Raw genomic sequence first — 21,587 nt, forward strand, 5'->3', positions numbered from 1 at the left:
AAACCACCAGAATTCTGCTTTGTCTGTTCTTTTTTTTTTTCCTCCTGAAAATCAAACCTATTAAAAGCAGAATTTCTCTAATGAATTATTGTTTCCTTTCCCAATTTCGTATTTTGCACAAAGCTCTTAAAGTGGATCCAATGTATGTTAAAAGAATAGCCTCTCGGTCCTTTGCAGTGCAAGTTGCTAGGAATAAAATGAAACCCAAACTGACCCCTTTCCCACTATGAACATTGATACTTGTGGTCAAAGTGCCAATACCACTTTTTATCAAGACTCCTTTCCCCCTTATTTAAAATGCAAATCTTTTCAATATCCATTTTAATGAAAGTATTTGCATAGAGCAGCCTTGTATTATTTCTAAAGAACATTATGAGTGTTTTAACACAAGATAAGGCACATGTTTTTCAACGTTAATAATCTAAAACTAATCCTGAGGAACTGCTCTTCCCCCTCAGCAAAATCTGCATTTTTAACATACCCTGTATTACCTGAAGAAAGCAGAAAAGCAGTATAGAATAAACCAAAACTCTTTAGCTGAACTAAATTCAGAACATCAGTATCTCCTGATCATAGTAACAAACCCATAGACAAAGAATTAAGTCATACTCTAAATAAATTGTCTTTGGGGAAGGGGGGGAAGATACAGCCAGTAGCACTGTAGATGGTGGATAAAAGTTTACAGAATTTGGATGACATCTATAGTGACTTTTGCTAAGATAAGCTCCTGTCAGAAACAAGGTAGCTAAACTGTGAGGCACTTAAGGTTGATGAGAAAATGAGGAATGCAAGGGATCTGTTTCATAGAAAACCTGAAGTTGCATATCATATCCTTGTATTAAGCCTTCTATTAAAGTGCTAGAAATGGAGACTTAAAACAAAAGGATTTACTTATAAAATAAGTGATTAAAGAGCTTAGTATGCAGTAAATTAAGTGCTTTCAATTCTCATGAATTTTTGTTTAATTTTCCTTTTTTTTAAATGAAGTCTGGAAATAATCCAAGTGTGAAATTATCTTCCTTGTGACAATGATGCTATTTCTAAAGTGCCCAATTATTTTTCTAAATAACAAAACCATTTGCCTTATCTTATGTTGTATAGCATGACATAGTCTTTAGTACATATGTAATCCATACCACAATGACACAGTCAGTCTGATGGAAAACAGCACATGCATACTTTAAGTCAAGAGTTTTAGTTCCACCTGCTACCCTGAAAAGTTAGGGTCTTGGATTACATATCCACCAGTACATAGTGCAATCAACCTCAGTTGTTGAAAGACAGACTTATCAAGCTTTTCCTCAGAGCAGCCTGATACCCAGACAAAATCACAGATGGAGCTCTAGATCTGAATTACATAAATCCACTAGATGCCAAATCTGAGAAGGATCTGGGTTCTGTTGGATGATGAGCAGGCTGAAGATGTGTGGCAGTTTGTGAATTACTGATCACATCTAACTGAGAGGGATATGCTTCATTTACATTTCCTCCATTGAAACCATTTTGGAACTGGTGGGAAAAAAAAAAAGACAGTATAAATGGTTAGTTTAGAAAACTGATGTATTTATTTTTTAGAATCTGCCTGAATGAACAGACTAGATAAGCCCATCTTAAAATACAGTCAAGAGCTTTAAAACTTTGTGTTAAAGTAGGGGCTTAATCACCAGTGAAGCCCATCCTTGCTGAAGTCAGTGGGAGCTTTCCTACAGCTGAAGGAAAGAAACATCATCATTTTCTAAAGCATAATATAGCTTCCAGTTGTAGAAAGCAAAGTTTGAGTATTTCTAAATCTGAAATCCAGCTGTTACATTTAAAAGCAACCTATTTCATAGCTGCATGTTGGCACTGGGATCTAGATTTACAGGTTTTCCAGGAATGCATATTCAGTCCTATATGTTCTCTGAAACATACTGCATTCAATCCACAGGCTAAGCTACCTTAGGGTAGGCTTTCTTAAAAAAAGGTCTGCATATTGACAACACCAACTAAGAGCAATGGAAGTCTTTCATCAGTCTTGACATAATTGTTCATAGGACTATTTTAACCATCTGATGCAATACTTCCTGTCATGCTATGGATTTTTTTTTTTTCTCACAAAATACTCCACTCAGTCATGCAAAGAAAATGAACTGAAATATTTCAAACATTTCCATCACCTCTTTGGGAGTAGCTTATATTGGAAGTATTCATTCATTCACTCAAGGTTTGTCCTTAAAATGTATATTACACATGCACTCATTCGTCTATCAAAATATGCTGGTTTTGTGGTAACTTCTTTTTTTCCTGCTGGGCAAACATGGAAATTTGATAAAACATGCAGTTGTTCTTCTAAATTCTTAATGACCAGACTACAGTCATGTGAATTACACTTTAAATCAAAGATGACACGCTCATAAGGATAGATAGCATAACATAAGCTAGGATAACTTCTGGAAGCAGTAGATTGCGTCAATGTTATTTTTTAGTATTGGAAGTGCACTCACTAAAATTTTTAACAGAGTTCTCCAGGTGACATCAGGAGGTCAGACTCAGTCCCCCAGTACACCCAGTGGCTGTGCTGCTGCAGCTCAGGCAGTGACACCTTCTATCCACTCACAGCCTTACTACACTTACCAGTAGCCAGTAAAATCAAACCTAGTTTACTTTATTATTATATATAGTGATAAATTCTTCCTACTAACAATATAATAAAATATATTATTTGGAATCATGGCTTTGGTATAGATGATGCTTCACAACATTACAACTTCAAGTGCAGTAGCTATATTTCCAACTTACTAGTTCCTATCAATTTGCTTATTTTAAAGTTCTACTGTCTTCTTTGATCTCTCTGCAACACAAGCATTTATAAACACTGGGTTATCTGCAATATACACTTCTAGATAAAATAAAACCAAGGCTTCTTTGTATTAAAACATTTCTCAGCAATGTGAAGAGTCTTACATTGCACTCAGTTTCACAATAATGTTAATTGGCAGATAAGACTAAAGGTCAAAACTAAGTACAGTCTGATAAAAAAGGATATAAAAGATTGTGGGGTTTTTTTTTTGTTGGTTTGTTTTCGTTTTGTTGTTCTCGTGGGTTTTTGTTGCTTGTTGTTGGTTCTATTTGTTTGTTTGCTTTTTGACCAGTATGTAGCAATACAGGTTGCAGAAGATCACACTATGTGGTTTAGGACAGGCAGTTCCTTCCCCACCATCACTTCACCCGTAAGAAAGTCGTGGACCTGCTAGGACTTGGAGATAGCTGTCAGATAGCTACCATCGCTGTTATGGAAACAGGGAATAATTCTTCCCTGTCTCATCAAGAACTGTGTGACTCTTTTAAGCTATTTGGACAAATGTTCTGCAGTTCTCTTCAGAGGTAAACAGGAGTTGACATGCAGAAGAGTAGCATCAGTTCTTCATTAGGCATCTGCTTATGCAATGCTATCCAGATCCATAAAGCATGTGCACTTCATAGCAAGATGAGTGGAATTTGCCTCTACACTCTGACTAAGGCTGTATTTTCACAAAAGTAGCCCTGCTTTTATGACAACCAAGTTAAAAGCAACATTACTATGGTAGAAGAGTATTCCAATAAATACAAATTAAGGCATTCATTTAGTGCATTTAGAAGATGCTGTCTTAATCCTTAGTAAAACTTGGAATTGTTAAGTACTGGCTGATCAAAAATGATGAATTATATCAGCATAGTTTTTAGGAAAATAACAATTTTTCCTGTTACAGGGGTGAACTTGAATCATCTTGGAAATGCCTAGCATCCCTGTTATCAAGCACTATCTAGGATTAGTAACACTGGCCACAGCTCTGCAACAAACACACAAGTGCTGTACAAGCCTGTGCCTGCAGCTCACCAAAGTAATCTCATGATATTTCAGCCTTTGGACATTTTCTGAACTGCTTTAGCTAAATTTATGTAATTCTGTAATTATACTTTTTTTTCCACGAGTTAACAGTCATAAGAACTGTATGTTTTGTACTTACATTACACATACCAAAAAAATGGGTATGTTCTACTTGCATTCCTCACTTCTGGCTTGTGCAGGTTAAATGCTAATTAATACTTTAATTCGGTAAATGCTCATACGCATGCAGAAGCATTTACAAGAGGATCGCTACTTTACTATATAAACTCATTGGAGTAAAATAAGAATTGTGACTCTGTACTCAAACAGCATTAACAGAAATAAAAAGTATAAACTAAAAGACAATGGCTATGCAAAATCAGGAACTGCCTTAACAACTAGACTTAATTTTAAAATTAATTTTACCTATGGAAAAAAATATACTTAAAATTGTAGTTTGTGCTAGAGCAAGATCCCTGTTTTCTTCTGCTTATATTTCCACTCTGTTTAGAATAGTGCAAACAAAGCCCAAGTTGTCAATGTAATTATTTACCCTCTCCCTTTAGCCTTCAATAGACTTATAAAGAAGTGTGAGGAACAAGCTGGCTCTTCTTACATCCACATTATAACAATATTCTTGCTGGATATGTAGAAATACAACAGTTCATAATATTTTACGCAGTGTAATACTATTAATTTGATACCTACCTAACTTTGAAGAATCTGAGTAGTTGGAGAACACTGTAACATTTAAATAGCTAGATACTTTTCCAGACCCTTATAACACATTTCATGAAGATGAATCTCATAGAAAATATTACTGACATCATTCTGATCCCCTAAAAATGTACACAAATTTCAAGCTTTTGACCAACCTGCTTCTCCTTTGTTCCCCCTGGAAAAATTACTGGTAGGTACAACAGACCAGTTCACTAGTGCCAAAGAGAGCTACCAGGATGCAAATATGCATATACAAAAACTTGATCAAATGCAATCCAATTCAGTCTCATGAAAAAAATAAAGCACGGACATTCACTCACCACTAACTCACCAGCTTTAAACTCAGTGACTCAACTATGACAGACCCTGCATCCCAGCTGCCATCCAAAACAACTAAAAATGTGATTCAAAACACATGCAATGTGACAATGCTGTTTACCATACCTTGTTCAACAACGTTTGCTGATTTGCCATCATGGGATCATATTGCATTTGATCCATGCAGTTTGGCTGTGTTTCTTGTGTGCACTGGTACATAGAAACGGCACCTGCATAACATGTTTGTGGGGTTAGCGTAACCGACTCAGAGTTTATCCCACAGTTGAGATTTTCAGGGACCTGTTGCAAGCAACCGAGAAAATCCTCCAAGTTGGAAGAAGCTGAATAGGCTGATCTGTCAAAACCTGTCACAGGGAAATCCATTTGGGGAAAATTAGAAAGCTGTGGCATCGTGGCTGTGGGCTGCTTGTAAGGAGCAAACTCTTGTCTACATGAGTAAGGTGAAGTGTTTACTTCTGATTTATAAGAAAACTCTGCAGCAGTGGCTTGCATGCCAGGGAATGTGTATTGCTGGGGCTGCTGCTGCGAGCAAAGAGGCATGCTGGTGCCAGAGCTCCAATTTGTGAACATCCCATTGACTTGCATATGTTTCATTTTCTGACAGAGCTGCTGCTGCTGTTGCTGTTGTTGCTGCTGCTCCATGAGCTGTTTCTGATGCTGATGAATTTGATGCTGATCTAATTCTTGCTGTACCAAGCAACCAGCATTCTGGACCACGGGCTGCTGCTGGTTACAGCCCGAAAATAAGAAGTCAGACTTATTTAAGGAATCCTGAACATAAGTCAGGATTTCATCAGTTATGTCAATGTCCCCAATATCATCCATACCAGATAATTCAGTTTTAAAAAACTCCTCATCCTGCTGAATATACTTCAGATCTTCAAAGTCAATACCCAGATTTTTCATGATGCTGTACAAATCATTTGTTTTGTTATCTTGAAAGAGCGCTGCACTGTCTTCAGGAAGTGGCACACTACTGTCCTGGGAACACTCCATTAGTTCCTGCTTGAGTATATTGTGATTTCCAGCAGGTAGGAGACTATCTGTCCAGTCACTGCTAACAACACTGCCCAGTTCATCCCTGCTGTCCGCAAAGAAGTTCCGCTCAAAGGAAAGTTTGTGTGATGCTGGAGGACAGAGGTACACAGACTCATCTTGCCTTAACATGGCACCTAGAAGGGAGTTTGGATCCACAGAATCACCATGTAGCATAGTTTTGCTTCCTTTTCCCATGCTGGTTTTACTCCTTGGCTGAGAGGCATCTGATAGACTGGACATGGGGAAAGTGACCTCATACAACACAGCCTCACCAGTGGCAAACATGAAGGGCAACTTCATGTTACGCTTCCGTAGATGTTCTGCTCCTTCTTCATCTCTGAAAATAAATAATATATATAGCAGAATACTGCAGCACTCAACAGTTACAATAATCTTTTTGCCCCTTGGAATTAATACTAAAAAAACCCAAAACTATTCTATTGGAAAGCATTTTTCAAATTCCTAGCTATTCCTGCTCAACTTGACTGAGTGAGCCAAGAGGCAGATTATGAAATAAGGAGCTTATCACTGTAATATGACCTTTACATATTACATTTGTAATTAAATCTAGATAGCATACACCATTTTCTGTGCATTAGTAGCTGCAATGAATGTAAGTGGCTTTCTTTCTATTTGTTGTGTTTTTCTTGACATGGCAAATAAATGAATACTTCCAACAATGAAGTACTGGTTTTCATCATTTTACAAACTCCCCTTGAAAAATTATTTAACCAATAATAACCCTGAATTCCTTATTATATGGAATTCAATTAAGCACCCTAAGACCTTAAAATATATCTTTTTGCAGTTTCCTCCACGTAACTGCTGCTGGTTCTTGTTGATCTTTACTAATGGGAATACTGAATGAAAAATACATTGGAAGGAATAACTTGGTACTTGTACTGTTGCTACCTGCATGAAATAAAAATGTCAAAAATTTCATCCATAAACAAGAACTTTGCCATACAAGTCCTGAAATATCAAAATTCTTTCTAAAGTTTGCTAGGAAGTAGAGGTTTTCTTTTTGGCGTTCCAGATTTAAAGAACGTTTATTCAAAAGTGAAAAACTTTTTTCTGAATGTAAGCAAGATCAATTTAAAAAATTCAGTTTCTGGGCAGTACTTCTTCATATAATAATGACTCACGTAAGAGGTCTTTGCGTGGCAATGATGTAGTCTGGTCTTCCATTCTTGTAGACAAGGCGTGCATTTGCCTGTACCCAGGCCCATCGATTTTCTTTGGTTAGAAGCCTGAAGACAGTCATTCCACTCTCACCTGTCTTCATCACTAGAGTTAAAGAGTAAACATACTGTTTACTGTCAAGTGAAATAAAATAGAAAAATCTGGCTTGTCATGAGAGTAATTGAATTCTGCAGAGTAATGTACAATCTCACCTCCCCAGTCACCTATTTCTGTACAGCCCTAATAATGTATTCCTTGTGCAACAGGACAATCAATCCCTTTTCAAACAATCTATTTAAAATTATCAGTAAAATAAAAGCAATAAAAGACAGAATTACAAATAATTGTAGGATATCCACAACATACAGGTAACAACATCCTGAATAAAAGGGGATTAAAACCGCAAAGAACAGAGCTTACTTCGGACATGATTTTCAGCACAATAAAGCATATCAGCTGCATGAATGAACTGGTATCCTGTTCCTCTCATACACAGCTCTGCTTCAGTGTATCCCAAGACAATCTTTCCTCTGAAAGGTAACAACAAAAGATTGCAACACTGCTGATGAACCATCTCACTGAACAAATGCCAGGTAATATTATTATGGCTAGAACATTTTAGACATAAACGTTACCTACCTTTTGCTGCAATATCAGTTGTATGCAGAAACATGAGTGTTCTAATAAAAAATGCAGTTAACAAATCGTAAAACTTTTACCAGTCCCCCAAGTTGGCTTCAGTGACTAGAAACAGGTTTGCAAAATTGTTAGATCATTAAAAAAAGATATATCTACAGTTCAGCTAGACTCCTAAATTCCATACTTTTGAGCAAATGACTATACCACTTCCATATACTTTTACAACAGGAAGCTCCCATTTGTTTCAATGAAATACACTTTTTTATTAGGCCTCATCTCACTGCATTTACCTGTTTTTACTTCTTGCATACAGTATTAAGTAGGGGCCTAACTTCAGTTATGCAAAACTTTTTGTAGAGTTTATTATTTGCAATTTTGTCAAAATTATTCAATATAAAGTGCATCTCTGAACCACAACCCTTTTGCTACTGAATGGTCTGGGGCCCTGGGCTTGTATTTAAGCTTTCCAAGAGATACATCACAGAAGTACAGGCAGTAGCTGTCAGGATTGAACATGAATAAAATGCAAGACTTCACTGCACATCAGGGATATGGAGAACACTATAAAGCAGTTGTGAGAGTGCTATGAGATGCATAGAATGATGTAGAAAGAATGAAATAATGAAGAGTAGGAAATGGAATGCATGGTGAAAAGAATGAAAAAAAGTAGGAAACAGGAACAGTAACTGAAGAAGTATAAAACATGACATTAATTGAAGGTTTTCAGTAATGTATAATGAAAATAAAAAAAGAGAAAATTAAAAGCTTTAATTAACAGTTAGCAACTTTCATTTGTAGCACCTTATAGAAGTCAAGAAAAATATTTTGGTTTATCAGTAAAAATAACACTGAATAATTCAACTCTCTGAGTTATTCCCCAAGTATAAGACCTATGATATATCCCACTAGAAACAAGTCTGAAAACTCTGCTTTATCAGTCAAAAAGAGGACGACGGAAAGAAGGAAAGATTTTTCTTTTACATAATGAATAACCTTAGTGGACTTCTTGCTGTGTTGATGCATAATTACCTTGTGTTAATCTAGCAATGGAATAGCTTTTCCAAAATTCAAAAAGGCAAAAGAAAATGATTGTTTGGAACCAGGTTAAAGTCATAGTACAAAATAATTTACTTAATTTGTAGTGAATAACATTTCAACTGTATTTCACATCTATCTGAACTGAGCGACATACCCAGAGGAAAATGAAACACTTGTTCTATCACTTCTAAAACCAGGCTTCAACCAGATGAAACAAAAACTTCCTTCTTCTCTAATTGATTACTATTATGTTATTGAATTGGATGATTCAGATTGAATGAGTCTGGTGTTAGTCTTTTTTTAAATTTAATTTTAGTTTTCTAAAAGACTGAGAGGGAGAAACCAATATTCCAGAAAGCACACCAAGTAAACTTTACTTCTCATTGTGTAATATCAGGGCTGAAAAGAAAAACTATAAAATATTCTAACTCAGTACTGTCTGAAATAGTAACTTGCTTCACATTTTAAAACCATACTTGAAATTCATCAGCAAACAGAGGAATGCTATGCAGAACAATTTACTTACTTTGCATCACAGCCAATAGGTGTGAAATCCAGTTTGTGTTTTGTTCTGAAGATGAAGTTTTTCGTTCGTATCTCCAGGATGGAAGGTGGTTGCAGGGGAGTAGCTACTGCAAACAGAGCCAGCTGAGGAGACAATGCAGTACCATCCTTCCCTTTCTTGTTTTGCCCATGGAGAAACTTTAATCGTCCTTGAAAATTCATAGCCTTAGGATTATGAAAAAAATAGTTGTTACAGGATGGACATATATAAGATGCAGATATTTCTGTTATAAAGTAAAGTATATACTTGGTTTTTTTAGACCCATCAGATTCAAGATTTGTAGCGTGGCATACACCGAAGTTAGACAACAAGTACTGAGTACTGCTGATATTCCTCTTAACTTAATTATCTTAAAAATATACAAATTTATAAACTCACTACAGGAAGAACTAGTGGGAAGGATGCTTCGTGAAAGAAGTACAAAGAGAAGCAAATGTTCTTCAGGATTTTTAAATTTCTAATGAATACAGTATTATACATACATGCAAGTAGCATAGCTTCTCATTTATCTCAGTCATTAGCACATTATACACAATTATGCACAACTGCAAAATCTTATATAAACAATTCTATTTGCACAAAGTTTCTTAGATCATAAACTCATATTATTTCTTTTAAAATCCACAGCATTAAACAAAGTGTCTATAGAATTAAAAAAAAGAGCAAGTGCAGTAAAGGAATACTGTAGTTCTGTTGATTACTATAACTCTAAAATTTCCTTGATTTCAAGATACTCAACAGAAATAATCTTTCTGGTCGTTTGTAATCCACAGACCATATAGTGCTCCTCAAAACTTACTCATACTTCACAAAGAAAATGAGAAATGAATTTGCCCCTAGTTGCAATATGTTAAGTGGAAACCCAGAAATATAACCTTTGTCATTTAGCTTTACTAACTGAAATATACTTGGTCAAACCCTCACATCTCTATAGTAACTAAAATAAAGTTGCTGTACATACAGTGGGCACAATGTAGATTCAAGCATGTGTGGAAGTTTTTACATAACTCCAAACTCACCAGAAACCCAGATGAGTTATCCAGGAGACATCGTAATCTGCAGATGAAATTCCTTTCCATAAAGGAAGAATTCTCTGGAGGAAGTTGGTCTGGGTTATAATAGTTTGCTGGCTGTGAAAATCCATTATCTCCTACAGGAAAGGATTATTTATAAGGATTATTTTTAGAAGAACACCTAGTGAAGGCTATCTATAACAAATCATCTTCCGCCTCATAAACAAAGCCCTAGGTCATGACCTGAGCAAGAACAATGTAAACTGGAAACATCCTCAGAACTTATCTCAATTACAGCACTAGGTTAAGTATCACTTCTTCTAACTGGATTACACTTTAACGATTATAGTATTTTAAAACTGCATTCAATTTAAAACAGAAAACAACCAAAAAAAAACCAGCAAACAAACAAAAAACCCACATTATTTTAATTAGCAATCTAGATTCTGAATCAGTTGTAGAGAGCAAATCTGACAGAGAATATAGCCCCGCTGCTACAATGACAGATCTTCCAAAGTGAAGTAGACATTCAGTAATAGCAGTGCTTAAGAACTGATTATTCAAAAGCTCAGTAGATGGTATCAAGCTGTGAAGCCATTGCTCTCCAGACACTCACATGAAAGCTGTTGGGAGCAATAAATAAGAATAGGCAACTTTAGAGAATCACTACAATAAATCAATCTGAGCACCTTTTGTACTAGATGCCAAAACAAAAACAAACAAAGAAACCCACATTAGCAGCATTTCACTACTAAACAGTGCAAATACTTCTTCTGGGCTATGCTGATCAACAAAAAGTCATAGTTACTGCTCCAGAGCTCCAGAATCTGGAACTCTTCTTCTTAAAAAAGAAAAAAATATTTTAAAAAATGGCCCAATCACATGACTAACAACTAGGATAACAACCTGATAAGTCTTCTGCCTCTTCAGGATGTGCTGCCAAGTGGCATTTACAAAACAGACTTAAACATTTGGAATATAAAGTAAAAACAGAAGGTAGATCAATAAGCTGCTGATAGAATACATATGTTCTGCGTGAGACCACATACACACAGACACTAAAGCAAGTCTACTCAAAGCAAATTTAGCAAAGCAATCTTGTTTAAAATACATATTAAAATTAAAAAGAGGATAAATACAATTCCATCTTTTGGGCAGCTGGAAAAACTTACTGATAGGCTACGTGTTTTGTACAGTGATAGATCCATCACAAGTAACTGCCAGTTCAGTTTAATCTTTTGTTAATTCAAGGGACTGAATTGGAGGCAAATGACATCGGAGAAAGCTCAAGCAAGAGGCCTTGCAAACTAAAGGCTGTATAAATCTAACAGGAATGCTGAGTCACCCAGCTCATCAGACAGCAGCATTAGGAGTTTCCATTTTTTCTTAAAAGAAAACAACTGTGCAAGATCAATTTTTGATGAACAGATCTCAAGTGATGGAGGAAAAAAAAGGAAAAAAAAAAAGAGCCTTGGTTGATAAAGAGTATGAGAAGGAAAATGCTGATATTACAGCCATCAGCAGAACTGTATGTTAGCGAAGGCCATTATTATGATCTGAGCTATCCTACAGATAAGGACATTTCAGGTTCAAGATGGTTGCCACCTAACTTTGATATTAGAAAGAAAAAAAAAATAATTCCCTTGTCATATGGACAGTTCTCAGCAGGTAAAAGAAAACTTACTTCCATACATCCTACATACATCTTACTTCCATACACCCTACATCCATACATCACGGCATTTCTCAACTATAAAACTGACTTATTTATGTTTTGTTTTTTTCTTTTTTGAATTCCTTAATTGCAGGCGAGAATTTTCAACACTTGTTATCTGTGGGATTATTTCTCCAAGAGGTGCTGAAATGAGTCAGATGCTCACTGAAGAAGCAAGCAAGCACAACGAAGAAAGGGGATAGAAACAGTATGTAAATTTCAGCTCATTTTTCAAAAATGCCAACTCTGACATCCCTGAGAATTTCTGTAAACACTTTTGTTAAGGTCTTCTCTAAACAGTTAACACACTGCATTGATCAGCACTGATATTTGAACAAGTATCAGCACGAAGGAAGCCCCCAAAATGTCTTTCCTTTAAAGTATTCCTAACATTTGTGTCCCTTTGCTATTTCCAGGACTTCACTCCTGCAGGACCAACTACAACTGAGAAAGGTGCCAGCTAGTGAGGCAGGAAGACTACAGTCCCTTTGAGAAAGTCGATGCCCTGAAACAGATATTTAGGACTGAAAAATCAGAATCTTAAAATCTCTGAGCTAGGGCTGGGAAGAGTGTCTGAGAGGCCCAGGAACAGCTGAGGAAACCCGTGGTCTAGCAGCATACCAGAGCACTGAGCGACCAGTCTAGGCCAACTGGAACATAATTAGTTCCCAGACTGAGGCTGGAATCCGTGATTAAGCCTCAGCCCAATTATAAAATCTATAAATATCTACAAAATGTTTGCTGGATGCATTTAAAAGGAAGCAGATTAAATTTACAAAGATGGGTGGTTCCTTATGATCATAGCATTTATCCTTTGTTATGAAAATAAATTTTAGTTTAAAAATCCTCAACATCCAAACACTTTACACTATTTGAGGCATGAAAATAATTTAGCAGCTTTCAGTAAGCTAGTAACACAACAAACATACTATTGTTTGTAATCCTGCTCAGCATTTGCAGTACTTCCATTGCTCAGTAAAATCTGATGCCAAGTCAGCCTGGTATCACAATATTCAAACACAACCTTTTCACACTGAGGTAAATAGAAAGCCACCACATAAAAACATGACTTCTGAGCGGCAGCAGCTGTTTCCTACACTAAATTGCAATATTAATTAATTGTGTAGAATGTTTTCCATTGGATTTTGTGTAGATTGATCCACTGATAATGTAAGTGTTGTCCACTAAATGAGAAACTGAAATATGCTGAGCTGTGTGCCAAACAAGTAACATCAGCTGTTTGTTTCTCTGTCAAATCATGGCATTTCTCAACTATAAAACAATGAATGGGAAATTGTTAAGGGTTCTTATTTGCTTTACCAATGTTTGACTTATTAAAAAAGAAAAAACAGCTTTTTTCTGGATTAAAAAATTTATAATCAAACAGTAACATATATATTTAAACATATTATACATTGTGCAAAAGGAAGCACTAAGACTGACTCAAGAGTTTTGTCATCATTGTCAAGCAGACTAACTTATCTGACTAAGCTTATCACACTGCATGTGTACGCAGGTAAAAACATCTCTGTTCTGATCTGCATGCAATGTATTTTTCCTTAATAGTTTCCCAATATAGCAGGTCACATAAGGATCAGTCATGATAACATGTGACAATCTGAAACTAATAAGCATAATACTTGGTCTTAAAGGCTCATTTATATCATCTTTTATTCCCAAGAGAGGCAGTGATCTACATGGCAGCACACGTAGCATAGTAACAGACATGGAGGAGCAAAACTTTTCCACAACCAGGAAAGCACTATTCGATATCACCATAAGACTTCAACTAGTATTTGTCATGGAATATATCTACCAGCCTGAAGTGCTTTAAGAAGCTGTCATACCCAACTGTCTGCCAGTCTTCTGAAGCTAATAAAATTGGTATCGTAATCTGTTATCAAGAATAGCAGATGTGAAAGGGAGAAAATCACTTTCCTATTCAAAACAGCAATTAAATATGAGGTATAACTGAGCATGAACACAAAAGAAAAACAAACAACCTACAATCTTCTGCATTTATTGTATGACCAAAAGAAATTGCCCACTTCTCACAGTTTGTGACACAAACTTCTAGTATTAGCTACTTCGCTATTTTCCATGGTAAGTAAATCCAACATGAGACATTCTGTCATTCTCACTCCACATTAAAGTATTTCAATGTAGAGCAAAATTAATATGCTTGTGATGCTGTGCCATAAATAGCAGTGCTTATTTAAAGATCAAAAATAGTGCTTTTATACTGTTGGCTGAAATATACAAAAAATTCAAGTGAATTTAAAAGCCATTATTCCTTCACTTGCTCATATAAAAGGATCTAAATTTTGATGATTTTTTAATGTACAACTTTTTAAAAAACAATTTTGATAAGGAAAGATGAAAGTTAGCTGTGTTCTCACCTTGCACATTTGATCCAGAATCTTCAGACTGGGCAGGATTTAATGCCCAGTGTAGCTGGCGTTGAAACTCAGGTCTGTCTTCAGTGTGAATCAATTCAAATACACTCTGGTGTATAATATCAGACTACATACAAAAAGGAAGAAGGAAGGAAAGAAAGAAGAATAAAAAAAACTCACTGTCAATGTGATGGAAGTTGTCTGGTTGTCAACATTGCTACTGGCATAACAAAATAATCTTTGCTCGGGAATAAAAACATACATTTGCATGCATACAGAAAAGCTTCATGAAACACTTTTTGGCAGCACGGAAGTAATCAGTCATACCCATGACTGCAAGCATGTGAAAAATAATAAAAACTATTACCCTACAAAAAACAAACAAACAAAAAAAACCAACCCCAAAACATATTTTCAAAGTAAGGTTGCTTTTCTTGTTGTTGTTGTTTTGTTTTTTAACCTGTTTTTATCTAAGCATAACAGTTCTAGACTTGCTTATTTTTTGTTTAAATCATTTCATCCAACACATTGGTAAATAAAAAAACTTGCCAGCTGGTACTTGGACCTGGCTCACTCTGTTTGCTGCAGGAATACAAAAGTACTGAAGACCAAAGAAATTCCAAAACTAAGTCAAGTAGATTTTGAACACAAGTTCAAAGTATGAGCAGTCCTTAAGAATGCATTACAATTTGTAACTATTAATCTCTCATGCCACTTCTATTTGCATGGTTAGGAGTATGACAAATGACAAAGTTACAATATTCAGGATCAACTGTTGAAAGAAATTTGGGAGAAATAGACAATCCCCTTAACCATAATTAAGGAGAAAATATAAGTCCACATCCACAATATAAGTCAACTGAGAAGAACTGAAGTGCTTGTTTTCTACATAAATCAAAAATCTAATTATTATATAAACACTAAATATTTTAAAATAAAACATAGATCTAAGGAAATTAAGATGAGTTGGCAAAAGCAGAACTCAAATTTTGCCTTGATAAATTTCAAAGAAGAATCAATATTTTCCAGAAATCATTGCCAGAAATGCAAATTTTTAGACCTTCAAGACTTCTAAACAATATATTTGATTTACTGGCACTACTATACAAATTTTATTCACATTTCTTTTCCAATCATTTTTTTTTTCATTTTCCAATGCTGAAAACATCTGCAACATAAGTAATAATAATGTTTGGCTTGGAATATTTTCTTTTACACAAACATTCCACAAACTCTTATCAGTTAGCTAAACTTGTAGACCAAGCACAGTCTCTCTCTATTTTTAGGCATCAAATGAACTTATCATTGTCCAGCTCCCAACAAATGTGAAAATAGATATAAACTGATAACTACAGATGTGGAAGTATTTCATCACGGAAGTGCAGTAAACACAAATATATTTTGCAGAGATGTAGCCCATGGTTGAATGAGAAGATAATGTGTAAATCACCACATTTTTAAAAAATATGATGCCATAGCACATGTTACTCAGGTTATGTACCAGTGTCACCTATGCAGTACTCGGTAATTCAAGTGCAGTCCCCCGTATCACCCAGACAAGGGCTACTGGCTAACAGAAATTGTGTATACAGGAAGGGATTGCCAAAGACAGTATCAATGAATCATCTTTGGATCAGCCTGTTCAGTGATCTACCTAACTCCCACAAAAAGATAAGAACCAGCAGAGATTAACATAAACTAATCCCAGGAGCTGCATTTCTTAGAGAACATGTGATCACTGGATCTTGGCCTTTACTATTTTGGTACATGGCTTGCAAGGCCATACATAAATTGTAATTAACAAATGCTCGTTTTAAATTAAGAAATAAATGAGTGGGAAGGAATGGAGAGAAACAGTGAACTAAAATCCTAATTTTACTGAATAGATTCTTAAAAAAGCCTTAGACCATATGGACTTAATTTTATTTGAAAGGTTTCCATTAAAATAATTACCTTCCCGTTGAATTATGTCTCATTCAGCATCATAAACTGGGTAACACCACAGTATAAATTTCAAACAGTTGTTCCAGTAAAGACTAATTAAGTGTGAAAATTTCCTATCTTGCCTAACACAGCTTTGGAAATGGTATTCCTGTTGCGCTTGGCTTGAGATCCCATTTCTACATAACCTGGTAGAAAAGTAACACAATTTCAAAGTAACCCAACTAAGAATATCTGACTGTGAATTTTATCACACCATCAGACCCTAAACACTTGTGCACTCAGAAATTAACCAAAGTTTCTGAAACAAAAAAAAAGAAAAATACCCAAGATCTTACTTGTTGGAAACCCAGGTAGTCTTGGATGGTAGATGAGACGTAAAAAACCAGAGCATCTGCTGTCACAACTAATACGAAGCCATTTAATGCCTGGGAAGGAAATACATCAACGTGTCAGCTTCAGAGATAACTTTCCAGATAATAATCATGGCTCTAATTTTACCTATACCATAGTGTCACAATAAATTGTAAAGAATGCAAAAACATATCATTATCTTACAGCATAAACAGAAGGATTCGTCATCGTCTCTCTCTAAAGTACACATGACGCAATAAAGAAAACCGCATCTAAGGAAGAAAAACGTTCTGGAAAATTCCAGGAAATGAGTCAGGGGAGAAGCCAAAACTTGTTGATGACTTGTTTACTCCTGATTGTAGGAGCCGAGGGGCAGCAGCATGAAGAGCTGTAGGCTTATCTAGTAACAACCCCAGTTCACAATGTTTGCACTGTTCAAGCCTTCAGGACATTCCGAAGTCTGCAGTACAAAAGGGAGCAACATCACAAACTGATTCCCAAAATCTTATTCATAGCACAGACAAGTCTAAGTGGACAGGAAATCAAGTGATCAAGAGTCCCTATATAGTCCAACGAACATTTTATAGCTTACTTAAAATAGAAGACCTCTGCACAAGTTGACTGTTGCGAGCAAACAATGTTTTCAAAAAGATTTCCCCCTCTATGTAGAAGCAGACTGAGTGGCTCCTTGTACAAAGTCACGCAAAGGACATTTATCTGAACTCCAAATCAATATGGTTCATGGCAATTGTTGTGATAGCAAACAGAACATTTGTGACTTGGCAGCTCATCTGAAAGGTGCTGATTTACTTCTATGGATTTCAGTCAAGATTTAACAAAAGGCTGTCTCGAAGGACTGAATTAAGTATGTTGTGCCACTTCATTTCCTCAGCTGCATTCAAAGTTGGATTTGGCCAGCATATTAAAAAAAAAAAAAACATTTAAAAAACTCTTCATTATGCAAATTTGTCATAACTATCAGAAAATGTAAAGTAAGTGAAAGATATTCTATCTGGTACTGTAACAACCTAATAATATTTTTTTCTTATGAAACAGCATCATTTGTCCTCAACTATTAACCCTTATGACACCATACTGTGGTAACCACCACAGCCGATTTTCTGTATTTCATAGGGATGTGGTTTTATTATTTCTTGTTCTTTTACTCATCTAATTAATACAAGTTAACTATCTGATTAAAAGACTGGTGAATTCTAGATAAAGTACACATGATGCAATGAATAACATTTCTGTGAAGTGCTCCTATTTAATTTGCAGAAACTTCTTAATCTATCCTAATTCATCATTCAGAAGTTTTTTAAAACCTCCTTACATCAGTTTAGTGAATTCTATCTCAAAGTAGTATCAACTAATAAAAAAGTCTGAAACAGTAAAGCCGATCCAAGACATCTTGAGGTTCAAAGTGTCTCAGAACAGTTACATAAAATCCTTGAGTTCGATAAAGTTCACATCAATCCCAAAGGAGTAGGAAAACTGCAACGGCAGGTGCTTGTGTCCTCCACTGACCTACTTTGCAGTAGATTTCACCCCAAGTGGTTGATATGAAACTTCTGTGAACTGTACAGTGTCTAACCTTGTGCCACATGTTAAAATTACTTATTCTGCTCTGTTTCTTTCAAAGCCAAAGAAAGATTCTTCTTTGTCCAATCTGTGAAAAAGGCAAATGGTTCCTTTAGGTGGAATTCAATCATATTTTATAATGGCTTTGTCAAACAGTTCATTTTGAGGGTGTTACTGCAGAAATCAGATACCTTACGTAAGCCAAAAATCCTGTAAAACAGTAGGTGCCAATAGGTGTTTTTTTTTTTTATTACTATTTTTTTGCCTAGATACCTATGACATTGCTAGATGTCATAGGCATCTAGGCAAAAAAGATGTCAATGCAAAGCATTGATGGAAATTCCATAACATATGCAGGTACCCATGTCTTCCAATAAAAACCACTATTGATAATTACGAAGCTTCTAGCAAAATCTAATCCTAAAATAATTTCTCTTCGAGCTACAATGAAAATTCTCATTGAAGTTATTATTTTGAAGCATTGGTGATTATATTTTTGCTTATAAAAAAAAATCTAATTATTCCTAAATACAAAGGCAATTACAAAATTGTTCATTGCAGTGTTTTAAAAAATTCTTAGAGGCTGGAAATTCCACTTGCATATCTTATCATAAGTCTACTAGACAACGCACCTAAATTAAGATTTTGAAATAATTAAAAGTAATTTTGAGGGATATATAGCTGACTTTTAAGGAAGGTACACTGATGTATTTGATCTCTACTTCCATCATATGTTGAACTGCTAAGAAAATGAGTTTTATTCTGGAGAGTAAAGATATTTCAATTTCCTGCTTCTTATGAATGGAGAAAAAGGCAATGAGCAATGAACAATACAGTATATATTCATACCACCTTTGCAAAATTTGTGAATAAAAAGGAAACATTCATCATCAGGAGTAGTATATGGAAATACATGAGATGAAAATACTCCTGAGCTTAGGCAGAAGAAAAGACAGTTACGATTATTTACATATTTCAGATACTCCATATCTTCTAGCTAATTCCCATTGTCATCACTTGGTTTCTTACGTTTCCTAAGAAAAGTCTGTCCACTTCTTCATTCTCATGAATGATTTTTTAAAGTATAAAATATTTATCACATCAAGAAATTCAGTTAAGAAGTTCAGTTAACTTATTCACTTCCCAAGGGGCTAGAATTTACAGTAATAAATATGCGATCTATTCTGTTTTCCTATTGGAAACACATCACATAACTTCTTAGTAGTCATAAAAAGTAATGACATTTAGTATTGAACAATTAGATAATTCCAGTGTATCTTCTTAGATATTTTACATAACTAGATGCTTATCTCTAACAACTCCCTCATTATTCTTTAATACTTTAATAAAGTTAGAAAAGTGCCCTTGCGTCCTACATTTCAGCTGGCTGGAAAAATCATTTCAATTAGCACTAAATTTACAGTAAATGTTTTGCAAGAACCTTAGGAACTGTTTTCATTTCTACCTTCTGAACAGTAAATTATTTTTTTTTCTTCTAAGCAAATCACTGCCTCTGGTCAACCTAATAATTTGACGCTTCTGATATGCCCGTGGAGAGGATACGCATACAAGATAGGTTAGAAACATACTTCAAATGGAGTTGAAGATCTCAGTAAAATATATTTTGTGAAACTAATTAGAATGTTGGAATGCTTATCTTAGCCATTTCTTGAGTTTCCTTTGGACCTAATATTATATCATTGTATTTCATATACTTTGACATGCTAGTGTACGAAAATAATTAAAAAAAAACAACACAATTTTTTATTAATGCTTTCTAGTCATTCATATGGCTAAAAATTACTGGAAGTACTTTAAAATACCTCCTGAATCTACACTGTGAGCACTAGGTTCTTTCAAACCAGAAACCTCTGAGAACTCAAGATATTTCTGCAGGCCTATGGTCTTTTAAGGAGAACATTTTTTTGTAAGATAGCGATCAAATTTGCAGCAAATAATTGACATATCTAACAATATTCATTGAGGTCAGTAGAGATATTAAGACTTAAAAAATATGTTCAAGGAATGGAAAAATACAACTCTAAGAATTGACGTATAGCAAGAGCTAAGCGATAGCTCCCTGTAGACTAAAATCTGCTCTTTAAAGTCATTAGTACAACTAGCTAAAAGTGCAAGAATGTCATAATGTTAACTTAAAGAAGAGGAAGCAATAATCTGACAACAGGAACATTTCCTTTTTCTATTTCACTAGTGAACAAATAGTATGGTGAAGACAGTCTAACATTATTTTAATCCAATGAATGCATAGTAGATCCACTGCAAAACATACCTGCAGTAAGAGTTCTCCTTCCAGGATCTGCATTCCCTCTCCAAGTTTTGCTGCTCTGTTTTCTTGAATGCCATTTCTTTCTAGTCTTGTAGAGTTTGAAGATTTTAATGCAACTATAAGAAAATAAGAAGAAAAAAGCCTGAGTGATCTTTAAAAAGCTCACTAGAAATTTATGCAACTTTGTGTAAAAAAAAACATTTTAAAAATGATTATGAAATCTGTCTAATGGAAGACCTGTATTTCAATGTCAAGGTATTTTCATTATCTTTAGAGATAGCTCATCTAGATTCTAAGACATTTTCACAACATAATCAGTATTATGGAAATCAATCAAAATCTAATTCCTTTTTTTTTTCTTTCCTATCTCCATACTACAAGGTATACTAGTAGTTTGTCACTCTTATTTATACAGGACATTTTTGTTTCCATACAACCACTTCAGACAGCATAACAATAATCCTGCCTTAAAATCAGATTAAAAATAATTTCACTAATCTAATTTCAGACATCTAACTACTGTACCTCAGATAAGAGCCAGCTCTATCTGAAGCCCCATTTAGAGAGAGGAAGGAGACATACAGGAACCCTACATGCATATTACATGATAAAGAAAGCATTAAGTAAAGAAAGCCATTATCAAGCTCTACTATTACAAAGCAAAATTAAGGGCTTTTTTAATTCTTACATATCAGATTTAAATGTTAACAATTTAAATAAATATGTAAAATTTCCCATTTCATCTAGACTACTTTAACCATGAATAACCATAATTCATGTAACAAAAAAACAAACAAACCCCCCCCCCACAACTCAGTGAGTAAAGGATGAAGAATCACTCCAATCAGCAAATTAATTTTTCACTCAAGTAGTTGGAAGATAGAGTAATATTTTCCTCTTCTGTTTCATTTTAAAAAGAGATACAGGCTATTT

General features: G+C 35.0%; 1 protein-coding gene across 1 annotated transcript in view; it reads right to left on the reverse strand.

Moving 5' to 3' along the window:
* Positions 1 to 954: 954 nt before the first annotated feature.
* The window catches only part of AHR (aryl hydrocarbon receptor), a 58,057-nt gene continuing 37,424 nt past the window's right edge, over positions 955 to 21,587 (reverse strand). Inside the window, exons 3-11 of the mRNA XM_065751793.1 lie at positions 20,658 to 20,770; positions 16,771 to 16,860; positions 14,495 to 14,618; positions 10,388 to 10,518; positions 9,330 to 9,532; positions 7,547 to 7,656; positions 7,090 to 7,231; positions 5,012 to 6,281; positions 955 to 1,509 (exon numbers count right to left, since the gene is read on the reverse strand). Of these exons, the coding sequence (XP_065607865.1) occupies positions 1,354 to 1,509; positions 5,012 to 6,281; positions 7,090 to 7,231; positions 7,547 to 7,656; positions 9,330 to 9,532; positions 10,388 to 10,518; positions 14,495 to 14,618; positions 16,771 to 16,860; positions 20,658 to 20,770 (2,339 nt within the window). The 3' untranslated portion in view covers positions 955 to 1,353. The remainder of the gene's footprint in view (positions 1,510 to 5,011; positions 6,282 to 7,089; positions 7,232 to 7,546; positions 7,657 to 9,329; positions 9,533 to 10,387; positions 10,519 to 14,494; positions 14,619 to 16,770; positions 16,861 to 20,657; positions 20,771 to 21,587) is intronic.

Source organism: Cyrtonyx montezumae, unplaced genomic scaffold (assembly GCF_038088225.1).
Source record: "Cyrtonyx montezumae isolate F1298 unplaced genomic scaffold, pur_monq_1.0 scaffold_8, whole genome shotgun sequence".
In the NCBI taxonomy this organism is placed as follows: Eukaryota; Metazoa; Chordata; class Aves; order Galliformes; family Odontophoridae; genus Cyrtonyx; species Cyrtonyx montezumae.